Source organism: Doryrhamphus excisus, chromosome 4 (genome assembly GCF_030265055.1).
Source record: "Doryrhamphus excisus isolate RoL2022-K1 chromosome 4, RoL_Dexc_1.0, whole genome shotgun sequence".
In the NCBI taxonomy this organism is placed as follows: domain Eukaryota; kingdom Metazoa; phylum Chordata; class Actinopteri; order Syngnathiformes; family Syngnathidae; genus Doryrhamphus; species Doryrhamphus excisus.
In genome coordinates this window covers 13,020,850-13,034,983 of record NC_080469.1, presented here as the reverse complement: position 1 = coordinate 13,034,983, position 14,134 = coordinate 13,020,850, and the positions used below count along the sequence as shown (strand labels likewise).

The window sequence follows — 14,134 nt, the reverse complement described above, 5'->3', positions numbered from 1 at the left end:
TTTTCAGATTAAAATTAACAAAGCATTATTAGAGCCCTGTAGACATGACAAAACATGACTATAGTCACATTTATTCTCTTTTTATTTACAACATATTGCGCAAATGCTGGGTCTTGAGACACATGCTAACTCGCAAACTAGAGAGCTAGCGACCTAAACCGTAGCCTTCAAGTTATTTCCTTTAAACTTAAATAGCCAAAAACTTACCACTTCCACACGGATAGGGAGGATAACTATTAACAGTTATTTAACCTTTAACATGAACATTAGTCAAACATAATAATTTTTTCTGGTTACATGATACCATACAGCATCCATATCAAACTTGCGCGAGCCGCACTAACATTAAACTTTCATATCAAGGCGGGGGCCTCAAACTAGTGTCCTGTGGGCCACATTTGGCCCGCGGGCTGCGTGTTTGAGACCCCTGATCTAAAACAAACGGTTAACACATCAAAAAACATCATAGCAACTCCCCGATACCTCTATATGCTTATTAATACATCATAACATATCATAGCAACCCTCAGAAATATGTCATACATGATAACATTTCATAGTATTTTTCAGATATCATTCTTGTGTTGGTTAATATGTTTTGACATTAAAATTATGACATTATTCCACATTGGGTTTTTTTTGCATGATATACAATAGATATCTGCATATGTTAATACAGTACAATGCTTATAAGTACATTACAGCAACTTTTCAAGATAACATGATTGATACCTCATCATCACAACACTGGGTCACTATGTTAGCATAACATGGTTTATACATTCCAACATACAGTATCATACTCACAAAGCCATGGAGCTCTCTGTTGTATAACTAGGACTGTTATTTTTTTAAGGTACATAGTTATTTTGTATGTATTCTATGTAATATTGTCTATGTTGTCTATAACAAAATTATTAGACCTCAATACTATTTACTTGTTTTACATTAGGACACTATAAAGTGCGCTAATGCTCAATATTGGTTTCACTGATATTATTATCAGTCATTCATTCATTCATTTTCTACCGCTTTTTCCTCACGAGGGTCGCGGGGGTGCTGGAGCCTATCCCAGCTTATTATCAGTCATTTATTTTTTATTTTTGAATCACTAAGACAATATGCAATATGGACAATGCTGTGCCCCGCCCCGCTTTTTCTCATCTATAGCTGTGTATTAACGAATTAATGTTGTATTTTGGTGTGTCTTCTACTCTGTTTACTTGCTTTTATTCAACTCCATTCTTCTGTAAAGTGCCTTTGAGTATTTTTGAAAAGCGCTATACAAATAAAATTTATTGTTATTATTATTAATATATTGTTGCTTGCTGGATATTTTTATGTAATGCGATACGTTGATTTGCACTTTCAACTTAATCTATCAGTCAACATTTGTCCATGAATGCATCATCGACGAAGCCCGGCCCCCTCTTTTCGCCAACCCCGTCTTCTGATTGGCCACAATGGTCGTCGCTCACTTCCGTGTAGTGGCAATTCCCTAGAAAAACTCCTCACGTTTCTTGTTGGCCAATGGGCGCCCCGATTCATGATGACATAGTGGGATTCCGCGAAATTGTTTCTTGGGAGTGTGAGGACAGACAAGTACTGCCCGCTCCCAGGGAAAGAGGACAAGTTGGCACATATGTGAAGACAGAAACGGATCCAAACGCTTAGCCGCTAAACGTGTTGTCCTTATTGTCGAAGCCGGTAGCAAGAGGAAGGAGACGGCGATCTAAACAGGCGCCTCTTTCCTGCTGAGGTGTTTTTTTCTCAATTAGTCCGCCCTGCTGTCTTTGCGGGACAGTCACATTGAAGACGACACGTGTGTGGACAATTGAGCACATGTCTCCTGGCAGCACCTCACTCGGATCCACTACTCTTTTATAATACTTTCCAACACATACATTCTCCTCGCGTTTGTTCATCAAGCTGCGACTATGTCGGAGGTCTCTGCAGACCTTGTCCCCACACGACCACCTCCACCGGACGCACTCAAAGAGAACCAGGAGAGCAGAACTTTGCTAATGGTGGCGATGATTTTGTTGGACTTGAACAAAAGCAGCCCTGACTCTGTGAGCGCGGCGACTGAAACGTCAGAGAAGACCGAGAGGGGCGGTCGCCGGTCGGCCACCGCGGAGGGAGAGGGCGCGGTGGCACCTAAACAGTACCGGAACAGAAGGAGGGCGGAAGAGTCCACTGAGAAGAGACACTGCTGCCCTTTTAGCGGCTGTGGGAAAATGTACGGCAAATCATCCCACCTCAAAGCCCACCTCAGGGTGCATACGGGTAAGGGGTCTTCGTTACTTCCGTGTTGTTTAACGCTCAACTTGACGTCACTGATGATATGTGGCGTAATTATGTCACGATATAAAGACTGTTGTCATGTTGTGATTCGTGACACGAGTGGGTCCTGTAAATCAATAACTAATAATAGGAACCTCGTGGGGTGGGGGTGTAAACTGCAGCGGGCTGGTGGGAAGAGGAGGTGTGTGGATACAATCTGGGAACACCATGTGCCCACACCCAAATTTTTAGTGCTAGCCAAAGTCAAATGTGATCGCTAAGTAGGTGCCCTCTATAAGACTGGATGTTATCCACGTCTTAACAGCGAGGTTGACATTAATGCGTCACGATAACGTGAAATGAACTCCGTAGGTCACTGCGACACTGCTGTGAATGCCCCCACACATGCTATCTTGAGTCGCTACTTCCGTATACATCATCCGCCCCGCCTTCCCCTCCACTCACGCCTTGTTGTAAACAAGAAGAAACACGTGGTCGAATGTAGCACGTGGCAAGGGAGGAAGGTGGTGAGGAGGAGTCAGGTTGCATGTCTTTTCTTTTTTATGCACATTGCTGTTACCATGACTCACTTGTTCTTAGTCAGTGTGTTCTGATTTTGTTCCTAGAAAACGTGAATGTCCACCTCCCCAAAATGTTGTTTGTGCACTGAAAGGGAACAAACTGTGTGTACTTTGTCTTTGTGTGAATTGCTTCACAGTTTATTTTTATTGCCCCTGGGCCATGACTTTTACTGAACCAAGAAACAAGATAACAGAAGATAATGAGTTATCAAAATTAAGCTGAAGGCACATTTTAAAACTTGTCTTTCTTGGAGATATAACACCACATCTACAAGATACTGCTCATATTTTCATTGAGCAACAACATGCATATCCCAGCAAGCCTTAAATACTATGATAACGCTGGTTAATACATCACAACATACAGCAACCCCTGGATGACACCATGTATACACTTAATACATCAGGATAATACATCACAGCATGCCATAGCAACCCCTACATCCCATTACAGTCTACTGTGTGATTGGTTTATACATCACAGCCACCACCAAGCACCACGATAATTTATCATGCTGACATATCAACCCTGGTCTCAGCTGTAACGCTGATTGATGCATCACAACATATCATAGCAAACCCAAGAAAATACAATAAAATTAACCCCTAGATGAGACCACAACACAGATAATAAATCAGAATCCATCCTAGCAACCCTTCAGCTTATAGGTCACAATCGGATGTATGATTTTTTTTTTTAGCTGTGCGATTTTCGGCTTTTTTTTTTCTTTGTTCATGTAGAACATAGTTAGGCGTAAGATCTCAATACACTTGGAGGACGTACTAATTACATATGTGGGATGCACGTGTGACACACGACACCCGCACATGCGAGGTATGGAAAAAAAATTGACATTTTGCTCAAACAGGCAACACCAACAAAACTTGTGAAAGACACATGTTGACTGCAAGAAGTGCGTAAGTTTGTCTTGCAACCTGAAAAAAACACAAGCGCCCATAGAGTATTTTGACATGACAAAGAACCTCTGTGGCCAGTCATACGCACACCATCTGTGTGTTTATTGCGTTTTTTTGCATGTAGACCAGCCATTGGAGCTGGTATGAACGATAGTGATCTCGGCTTTAGATACCACTATAACAGACATACGTGTAATACATCACAAGGTAATATAACATATAATGTGGATGACTCTTAAACATAACTCAATATTATTGTAAATATATTTATGTAATCCAATCACTTCCTCAGGTGAACGCCCGTTCGAGTGCACCTGGCCGGCGTGCGACAAGAAGTTCTCCCGATCAGACGAGCTGACCCGCCACTACCGCACACACACGGGCGAGAAGCGTTTCACGTGTCCCATGTGCGACAAGTGCTTCATGAGGAGTGACCACCTGACTAAACACGCCCGTCGCCATGCAGGCTTCCATCCCAGCATGCTTCAGGGCTCCAACGTGGCCAAGAGACGCCGCTGCTCTATCTCCGTGTCGTCGTCAGACTCCGGAGACCAAAGCCCTCCGGGTGTGTGAGACACACCCCCACCCTGTATATAGCAATAGATGCATATGCAGTTGATGCAGAGGCAAACACACACATGGACATGCACACTTGTGTGCTGCACACAGCCCGCTATCACAGAGTTTACATTGTGCAAGGCTCTGTGTAGAGCTTCCATTCTTTACCATGTGACAGGTATTTATTCAATATTGTTCAGTGTCCATCAAGCAGGTTGACTTTTATAATTTCTAATTAGTTTGTGTTGTATTTTTAATTAATATGCCATGTTTTCAAGGTGTGTAGTGTCAGTAACGCTATGTTAGCAGGTAAACGTAAGTCAGCACCACTATATGACCGAGATATGAATATTATACACACAACTTGTACAGTTAAGATAAGGAATATGTATAGTATATTAGAGCAGTATTATTATGTACATAAAAATAACATTTGTTCGTTATTAAAGTGAAAGGAAAAGAACTACAGAGTTAGGATTCACAAATGCTTAAACAATGCATCAAAATACCTTGAATATACTTTTTAAATAAATACTACAATACACAAGCAAACCTCATGCCAGATGATAGTTCTAATGCCATTGTAGGATAAGCAAAAAGGTTTTCTTTGCTTGACCTAAATGTAAAACAAAAATGTACACAGGGAGGTCTGTGCCTTCTCACCCCTCTTCTCACCACTACCTGAATGAATAATTTTATTATTATATTATTAACACTGATATTCAGCAATAAAAAGTGAATATCAGTGGCTGTCTCAGACCAACAGTGCCAGCCAGCTACTGTACTCTTGTCTCTCATTGTCCACTTTTCATTTGTCAGGGATGTTTCGTTCATTTGCACCTCCTAGTGGTGATGTGGAAGCACAACACCTGATTGTGTGGCCGAGGAGCCTTGCTTCCTTCGTTCATCAGTCAATTCCATCTTGTAGCATATTTTTACGTGTTTGTTTGATACACTGTGTTTTTGTCTGGTTATCTTTTGTATAATTAAGACGGTTAATATAGTCCACTACACAAGCCAGAAATCTTGTTGAGTTTACTTAATTAAGCCACTCAATGCATTCAGATGGTCCAAAAAACAGAAGATAAGCTTTTAGGACATACATGAAAGGGAGGTTTGCATTATTTTTTTAATCTTACATTATGAGAACTGTGATAAAATATTGGTGCCTTTCAGGTTGAAACCCGTGTGATGCTCCTGTACTGTAATGAAGGTCTGCACTGTCGACCTTATATTACTGCATAAGACATAGCATTGTAATAATTAATGCTCAAACATTTCAACATTAAAATGATTGTTCTTCATAACACTGTCGTAATTCTTGTACATACACGTACCTGCCACAAATACATTTAGCATACTGTGGAAAAATAAAATAGCAGAAACTTTATAATACAAAAATAAAACCCACGAGTAGCACAGTTCATAGTTTACAACTGTTCATTTAGAATGAGGTTAAATATGTAAAAGCATGAACTTCTTGTTTTATTTTGGAAGGTAACTGTTTTAAACGGAAGCCATTTTGGGGAACAGTGAGGGAGCTGCCTATACTCCCTCACTGATCAGGTGTATGCCCCACCTACACGCTGTCATTTTTACTATTTGTGTATATAGTTTTCTACTGTTATTTACACATAAACATTCTGGTTAGTACTTTAGTTATATTACATTTCTTTGCCATTTATGTTGTTTAATTGACACTTTAGGTAGTTAGTTTTTCAAAAAGAAGTCATTGGTTTTTGTTTCTAGTTTCTTATCAGTTTCTCCTCTCTTTGAGGTGATTGGTTGCGCACAAGCATGGAGGCTGCCCATGTGAGTACAGGCCAGATGCATATCACCTTGATTGGACTCTCCCAAGTGTCACCTGAAGGAGGGGGGTTAACTGGGTAGTTTATATTTGGAAATGTAGTTAAATGTAACATAGGGGTTAAAATATATCTAGAAATTAAAACCTAAATGTTGTAATGTTGAAATGCTTTTGTAATATAAAGGAAGGGTGTTGAAAATGTAAATATGGTACCTTTTATAGAAATTGCCTCACCCTCTCATTGGGGAATTATGGTTGGACTTTCACTGATAAAATGAGCTGGGTGAATTGTTGGAAGACTTGTTGTGTGTGCTGGGGGAAATGCTGCTGGATTGTCTTGTAAACTAAACCTGAAGAGCTCTCACCCCCAGCGTCTGGTGTACCTTTCAGAGGCTTTGGCTATCCTGGGCTAGTAAGAGGCCATTTTCCAAACTAAAGTCTTACAGGAACCACTGGCATAGAATGTGATCCTAAGGACATTCTCCGTTTTCATGATTGTAACGACAGCTTTATACTGTCTCCCCCTTAGAAGCATTGTCATTAGGGAGAAACTTGTAGAACCGCTGATTCTCCACATTGAGAGAAGCCATGTCAGGTGGCTAGGGCATTTGGTCAAGATGCCTCCCGGACACCTCCCTGGAGGCCGAACCGGTAGGGGGCCTCAGGGAAGACTCATCAAAGTGACTGTCTCTCAAGTAGCCTGGGAATGCTTCGGGATCTGCTGGGAGGAGCTGGACTGAGTAGCCACAGAGAGGGAAGTCGGGGCCTCCCTGCTTAGGCTGCTGCCCCTGTGACCAAATCTTGGATAAACAGAAGATGAGTGGAGGAATGGATGATTGCATGGTAAGTATCTTCATTGAATTGCCTCACTTTTCAATGCAAGGACAGTGACAAACATTTTTCCATTAGCTTGTGTGTTTATTTAATGTTTTCATACACCGCACATAACAATAACAATGTTAAATACCTTAATGCATGTGTTTACAGTACAAACATGATTAATTAAAAAACAAAACCAAAACATTTTTTTAGGTCAAAATAAAATAATTTCAAGTTAGTTATGCCCATCATTATGGCAATAAAGAACACAACCTGTTAACTTGTCTCTACTTAAGGCAACGCTAACTGCAAATGATCAGTTAATTTGGGAGCTAGGGCAGAAAATTGAGCTCCAAATCCATCTGTTCCCCATCAACTATTCACTTAGTAGGTTTTTGTGCATGCATAATGTGTGTGCAAAAACAGGAGCCAAATCCTTCCTGTGTTTCAGACCGGTGAGGGGTGCTATAAAATATATAATAACAAACCTTTAAAGGTTAGAATGACACAAAAGACTCCGTCCTGGTCCTTTGGTCTCAATTCTATTGACAATATTCCTTGTTTAAATAGTTTATCTCTGGCAAATCAGTGTTGATACTGTGCAAGAAAAGGCCTAAAATGGTGAAAATAAATAGAAAATTTAAATAATACAACACGGAGCCACAACATGCTAGAAAGGGTAGAAATCAAATGTGCAAATTGTAATTTTTAACTTCCCTTTTCACATAGCTAGACCAGTGACCATTTGTCCATGTTATTTAATACATTTAATCCTTCTCTTTCATGAAACGTTCAAAGTCAGTGGGACAAAACAGGTGCGAGGATAGCGGGTGAGTGCAACCTGGCCTGTGCTACATCACATCCTTGTACAGTACAGTATCAACAGCACTTGGAACGCCAAGACTGCAGTGTTTTGCCTCTCTCAGACACAACAGTTTAAACTAAAAATGTAAAAAAACAACACAAGTTAAAAATGTAAACCAGACTTCAGGTAAGCAGAGCAGCAGAGTCAGCAAATATCGTCCTTTTTACATTGTGTTCAGTCAAAGTACATGTCCTACCATAGGAGGAAACCACCATCATTCAAATATATATGACTATTTTCATGTATTCCTACACGTACTGTAGTTTTAAGCAAAACCGTCGTGTAACTTATGGATTTGTCATTCCCATCATCACAGATATTAGTCAGTACTATATTCTCTACCAGGGCCTCACTGCTGACACTTTTGACAGTAGGGATGGGTACCGAAATTTGGTACCAGAATGGTACTGGTGCCGATGTAAATCATAGTAACCAGACTGGAAACTAAGTAGATATTGGTGCCTCATTTCAGTGGTAAATTTCCTGCCACTAAAATGCGGTATAGTTACTGCCAATTCAACTGTCTTGATGGTGTTACGCTTGATGCCAACTGCAACAAATGCTTGATGTTGTGATGTTGTGCAATGTCTCGTAATGACTTAATTCTGCTCAATTAATATATAATACTGTAATATTAAAAACAATATTTAGGGATGCACGATATTTCTTTTCTGATACTAATAACTTGGTGCTTCTCAAGACTGATACAGATAACCAACATTTTATAGATATTACTTTTTCAAGTGGTTTTCGAGTGGTTAGCGGGTACTCCGGTTTCCTCCCACGTTCCAAAAACATGCTAGGTTAATTGGCAACTCCAAACTGTCCATAGGTATGAATGTGAGTGTGAATGGTTGTTTGTCTATATGTGCCCTGTGATTGCCTGGCGACCAGTCCAGGGTGTACCCCGCCTCTCACCCGAAAACAGCTGGGATAGGCTCCAGCACGCTCAGCAACCCTCGTGAGGATAAGCGGTAGAAAATGAATGAATGAATTTAGATTGAACTGTAGTTTGTGCACACTTGGAGGTAAGAACGACTCAAATTTGGATTTTGCAAAATGTACCTGTCGATTTTTTTTCTAATTAGTATTAGCAACACATAAAAAAGTGCCAGGTCTTTACTATCTGCCAAAAGCTGGTACCTTCAGCAACCTTTTACACTTTTCAAATGCCACAGCGATAGGAACAAGCCCCTGGCCCATTTATGTCGTAGTGATGCTAGCGTTTCAGGTGGCTGATCAGGTTTGATGTGTCAAAGCTCAATGTTTGCAGAACATTTTGGCGAAATGTCTTCCTTTGAAACAGTGACAAGCCCCACATGATTGACGCCATGTTTATTTACAAATGAGCTGAGGGGAAGTTACGACAGGCCGTATGCAGAACGTGACCGAAAAGGAACACTTGATTTGCTCACTCTAACCCACCTAGAGTAACTAGAGTTTTATCTTTTTATCAGTTCAGAGCTATTTTTTTAATGTTATCTGATTTATTAATATGATGTTATAATTACTCATATTATCTGTCCAGTAATTATCGTGCACCCCTAGTAATTTTATTTATATTAAAGTGTTCAAATGACTATTCTGCTCAACTTGCATGCCACATAATATCTTTAAAAATGTGACATAATTTGTATGATTTCCTTTTCTTAAATATCATAATATGTAAACGATACCCAACCCTACTTGACAGCAATGCAAACTCAGCAGATGAATATCGGGGTTACGCTTTGTGGAGAAAAGAGGGGAAGGGTTACAACAGGGTAGGGTTACTGGACTTGACAGGTGGTAGAGGAGGGGGTTGCCTGGCAGCACATGCAGGTGGGGTTGACTGATTTGGGCGGGATCAGATCCAGGTCCTCATCATCCGGTATCTCATCCAAACGGTAACCGTCCTTCAGCAGCTGGATGTTGAGATCTTGGTTGATTTGCTATGAGAGAGGCGGAAGAAAGTGACTGTAGAAGAAAATGCTTGTACCAAAGGACGATGATGTAGTGTCTATCATCTCTGACATTGTCAATCCAAATTGAGCATTGTTACCTTTTGAGTAGCTGCCCCCCCAGCCCGATGTTAGAGACAATATAAGGATGGATTTATGAGGAGTAAACTGGTCATCTTTTGTTTTATTTGCTTGAGTTATTAACTTATGAATTTACAATAATGGCCAGCCCAGCATGCTCTGATCTTTTTGTGTCAAAATCCCATGTTGTTTTGTTATGGCAATTTCATGCATTAACAGTCAGGTCTATCAAGATGAACACCCTCTTTCCCTGAACTACAGTGCAATCATTTTGTTTCCATGGTGCATGCCTTGCTTGCAGTCTGCTATTATGTAATACTGAATGACTAAATTAGATTCCAAACGATTTACTGAATGTCAGCTAATCATTTCTGGTGGCATTAAGATGCTGATAGACTCTAGTTGCAAGACAGAGACTCACCTCAGCAGAGGAGTAGCCTGACGAAGAGTATCTTGACATGTCAAAGTCGTCATCACTGTAGAACAGCAATACAAATAAGGATTTTGCAAGGGAGGTTATGGACAGAGGTGGACACGGATCATACCTGTCTGTGTCTAAAGCAACCAAGGGCTTTTCATCTGGACTCTGGTCTAACGAGGAATAGCCTTTATTGGGCACTACCAATCTGTGAGGAAGAAGAGGAGACAATAGTGTGAGTGACAGAGTGGGGGGCATTTGAGGAGAGAGTGGGTGGAACAGAAAATGAAAGCAGGGGAAATGCGAACAAAGGACATGCTAACAAGAAGGCTACTGGCAAAGACGGTGAAAAAGAGAGCAGCCAGACTAGGGAGTATCTTCCTTCAATCAATGAAAACCCTTCCTCTAAAGAGCCCATGTGACAGGCCAAGATAATGGATGTGATTTAAGCCCAAGGAAACATGTCTCTGTTCTCATACAAGCTGTTCTTACACAAACAAGCAACTCTGATTCTCCTTATTCAGTCTGTACACAGAGATTGGCACAGCTGCAGGATGTAAAAGTTTGAATTATATATAGAAAGTGTATACTGCTGGAGTTAATTTAATTATTTTGCATACTTAAATATACATACTGTTGCAACTAAACTGTGACTATTTCAACGTTTTACACGAGTTGCTCTCTCTTGACTTCTTGGTTCTATGTAGTGCTTCAAAATGCAAAAAGAAGAAACGGGAGTGAGACAAAATAATGTTGAGTGTACAATTTATTACAGTAAAATAAACTGTTCAAAAGTTTAATAACGCAGCCTTTAAAAGCCAGAATATTGGCAAAAATGTGGATTCAATGTAATTTTCAGTCAAGTATTCACACTGTCAATGATCTCTTGACGGCAAAGACAAAAGCCCTTTTATCTTTGAATATGGTCAGATTGTTTAGCTGCATAAGTAAGCGCCAGTGCGCCATTGGTACTGAAGTTGTATGCAGGAAGACGGTCGTAAGAAATTTTTCAAGATTGTGTTATGGAACAAAAAAGTCAGGTAGTAGACCCAAAAAAATGTCACCAGAACCGAAGGCTCTGATTGGCTGTCCGTCAAGACACGGGCCAATTCTTGGCCTAAATGAAGATTGTTACTGGTGCCATGTGACGTCCAATACCCATTGTCCGGCATCTATGACAGAGGGGTTTTAAGAACAGAAAACATCTTCAAAGGCCATGTCTTCTTCAATGCCAAAAAAATTCCGTTAAACATGGAACATTTTAAGGTGCAACAGTTTTGTTCTCTTAAATGTAATTGCAATGGTCCTGATGTCTTCCAACATTTACTGCATGACAAGGAGATTCCACCTGAGATGTTTTCCACATGGGACAGTTGTGATCCAGGGTACTTTTTCTGAATAGAACAATGGAGCTTCAGGTTGTGCAGGGGCGTCAAACGGCAAATGGCTATGTGGAGATGTTGTAGGGGGCACTTGTCTCCATGGGAATTACTGGCTTTTTGAACAGGACATAGCGGCAGTTCACGATGCCTGTCTGACATACACTTGTCAGGGCCGCTTAATTGGGTAATTTTTATTGAATTGGGTATTCTGAGAACCAAATTCGCTGGGTTATGTCTATTGGGTGCTAAGGACTTCCAATACCAGATAAATTTCTATGTCCATCATGAGAAATGTACGCTACTGCATGGTCAAACTGGAGGTGTTATTTTGTCTTAGATGTTCCACTGTATTGCATTTGCATTGTACAAACTGTTATTTGTGTGTTGTTTGTGGCAGTTTAAGTGCACACACTGAATCTTTGCAATGATGCTCATTTTGCTCAGTATAGGACAATTGGTACTCAACTTTTAGTATAGTATTAAAAACTAAATAATCATGTAAACACATTGAGAACTTTTTGAGTCACCGTGTTCTGGCCATGACGTTGTTCTTCTTGGGCTGCTGATTGACCGGACTGCCGACGGTGTTGCTGTTCTTCAACGAGCCCTTCCTGGCCAGTTCTCTTTGTTTCTCTGCACAACGGACACAAACTTATGAGTTTCAACAGACAACAAATGCCAAGTAGCGTAGGCCATTGTTCTTGATCACATGTCACATATGCACTGCACATTTGTTGTATGCTGTTGTGTAACTACTCACAGACAAATGAGGTTAGCATAATTAAAACAAGCACACATCAGAAAGGGGGATAATGAGGGAAGGGAATAAAGTTTCCTTCTTATTGCCAGTTGGAGGTGACTCTGCATTTGATCTTTTCTGTATATTAACAGACTGTCATTTGACCTGGGAGTGAAGGCGTATACTGTATTCTTATTCGCTGTCCTGCCAGCACATGTTATCTTTGCATATCTCAAAATTGCAATCCAAATATACACAGAATAGAATATTGTGGTCAATAAAATGCAGATGATACAGGCGTGATATGGAAGGATTGTGTCTTTGGATGCTTTCGCACCTCTGTGTGAATGTGAATTGTTATAAAAACATATCCTCAACTTCATTCATTCATTCATTTTCTACCGCGGGTGCTGGAGCCTATGCCAGCTGTCTTCGGGCGAGAGGCGGGGTACACCCTTGACTGGTAAAAAACCAAAACCCCTGTTGTTACTACATTCTTCTCATGCAAACCTCCACTAATTGATTTTCAATTTGTGCTGAATCTACATGAAAGGTTTTTTTTTTTAAATCAGATCACTGAATAATTGTTTCACAAAGAACATTTGATGATGGTGCTGACATTCGTCAGACTGAATGCAATTAACAACAAGCTGTAATTCGTATTGTATACTGGTGACACTGCAGGATTGATGCTCCACTATGGAGACATACTTTACATCAGCTTGGACTTAATACATTGTAAGTGTGAGTGGAAAAAAAGACAAGACAGCGCAGTATTGGACTCTGTCCAGGGTCCTGAAAGGACTCTTAATTTACTGTGACTATAAATTTACGAACCCCTAAACATCATCTGTATGAGCTGCACATTGATAGTGCTGAATCTATCTTGTTAAAATGCCTAATGAACTTAAAAAAAACAGCTACTTTGGCTGATATCAGTGAAAAAGCATGGCATCGATATCTGACCATACTTGCTTTAAAACGCTGATGCCCTGCGCCGATCAGCTCCGCCCCCGCTGCAGCATTCAGAACAACCATGTATTTCGTGTGTGGGACTTTCTGTCTGTCTGTCCTAGTCAGGCAACTAGCGTTTTGTTTAGCATAACAACACAACACATAGATTACAACATGCCTTTCTAAAACTTCTATACTACTGTGGTTGTGTCTGCCTATTGCAACATTGACAGCTCCCTGAAAAATGTCAATTCCTACCGATTTTCATCTGCAGAGGAGATACAACTGTTCATTTAGAATGAGGTTAAATATGTAAAAGCATGAACTTCTTGTTTTATTTTGGAAGGTAACTGTTTTAAACGGAAGCCATTTTGGGGAACAGTGAGGGAGCTGCCTATACTCCCTCACTGATCAGGTGTATGCCCCACCTACACGCTGTCATTTTTACTATTTGTGTATATAGTTTTCTACTGTTATTTACACATAAACATTCTGGTTAGTACTTTAGTTATATTACATTTCTTTGCCATTTATGTTGTTTAATTGACACTTTAGGTAGTTAGTTTTTCAAAAAGAAGTCATTGGTTTTTGTTTCTAGTTTCTTATCAGTTTCTCCTCTCTTTGAGGTGATTGGTTGCGCACAAGCATGGAGGCTGCCCATGTGAGTACAGGCCAGATGCATATCACCTTGATTGGACTCTCCCAAGTGTCACCTGAAGGAGGGGGGTTAACTGGGTAGTTTATATTTGGAAATGTAGTTAAATGTAACATAGGGGTTAAAATATATCT

At 40.3% G+C, this 14,134-nt stretch overlaps 2 protein-coding genes across 2 annotated transcripts; one reads left to right on the top strand and one right to left on the bottom strand.

The window, feature by feature from the left end:
* The first annotated feature begins 1,527 nt into the window (after positions 1–1,527).
* Positions 1,528–5,647, top strand: klf9 (Kruppel like factor 9). The gene is made up of 2 exons (XM_058071803.1): positions 1,528–2,286; positions 4,075–5,647. The coding sequence occupies exons 1-2, from the start codon at positions 1,938–1,940 to the stop codon at positions 4,353–4,355; spliced, it is 630 nt and encodes a 209-aa protein (XP_057927786.1). The 5' UTR covers positions 1,528–1,937; the 3' UTR covers positions 4,356–5,647.
* A 1,385-nt stretch (positions 5,648–7,032) lies between these two features.
* Positions 7,033–14,027, bottom strand: LOC131127755 (protein FAM219A-like). The gene is made up of 6 exons (XM_058069968.1): positions 13,988–14,027; positions 13,604–13,630; positions 12,180–12,285; positions 10,398–10,478; positions 10,274–10,328; positions 7,033–9,762 (listed from the first exon to the last, which is right to left on the bottom strand). Exons 1-6 carry the CDS (start codon positions 14,025–14,027, stop codon positions 9,601–9,603), a joined length of 471 nt encoding a protein of 156 aa, XP_057925951.1. The 3' UTR covers positions 7,033–9,600.
* Positions 14,028–14,134: the final 107 nt, after the last annotated feature.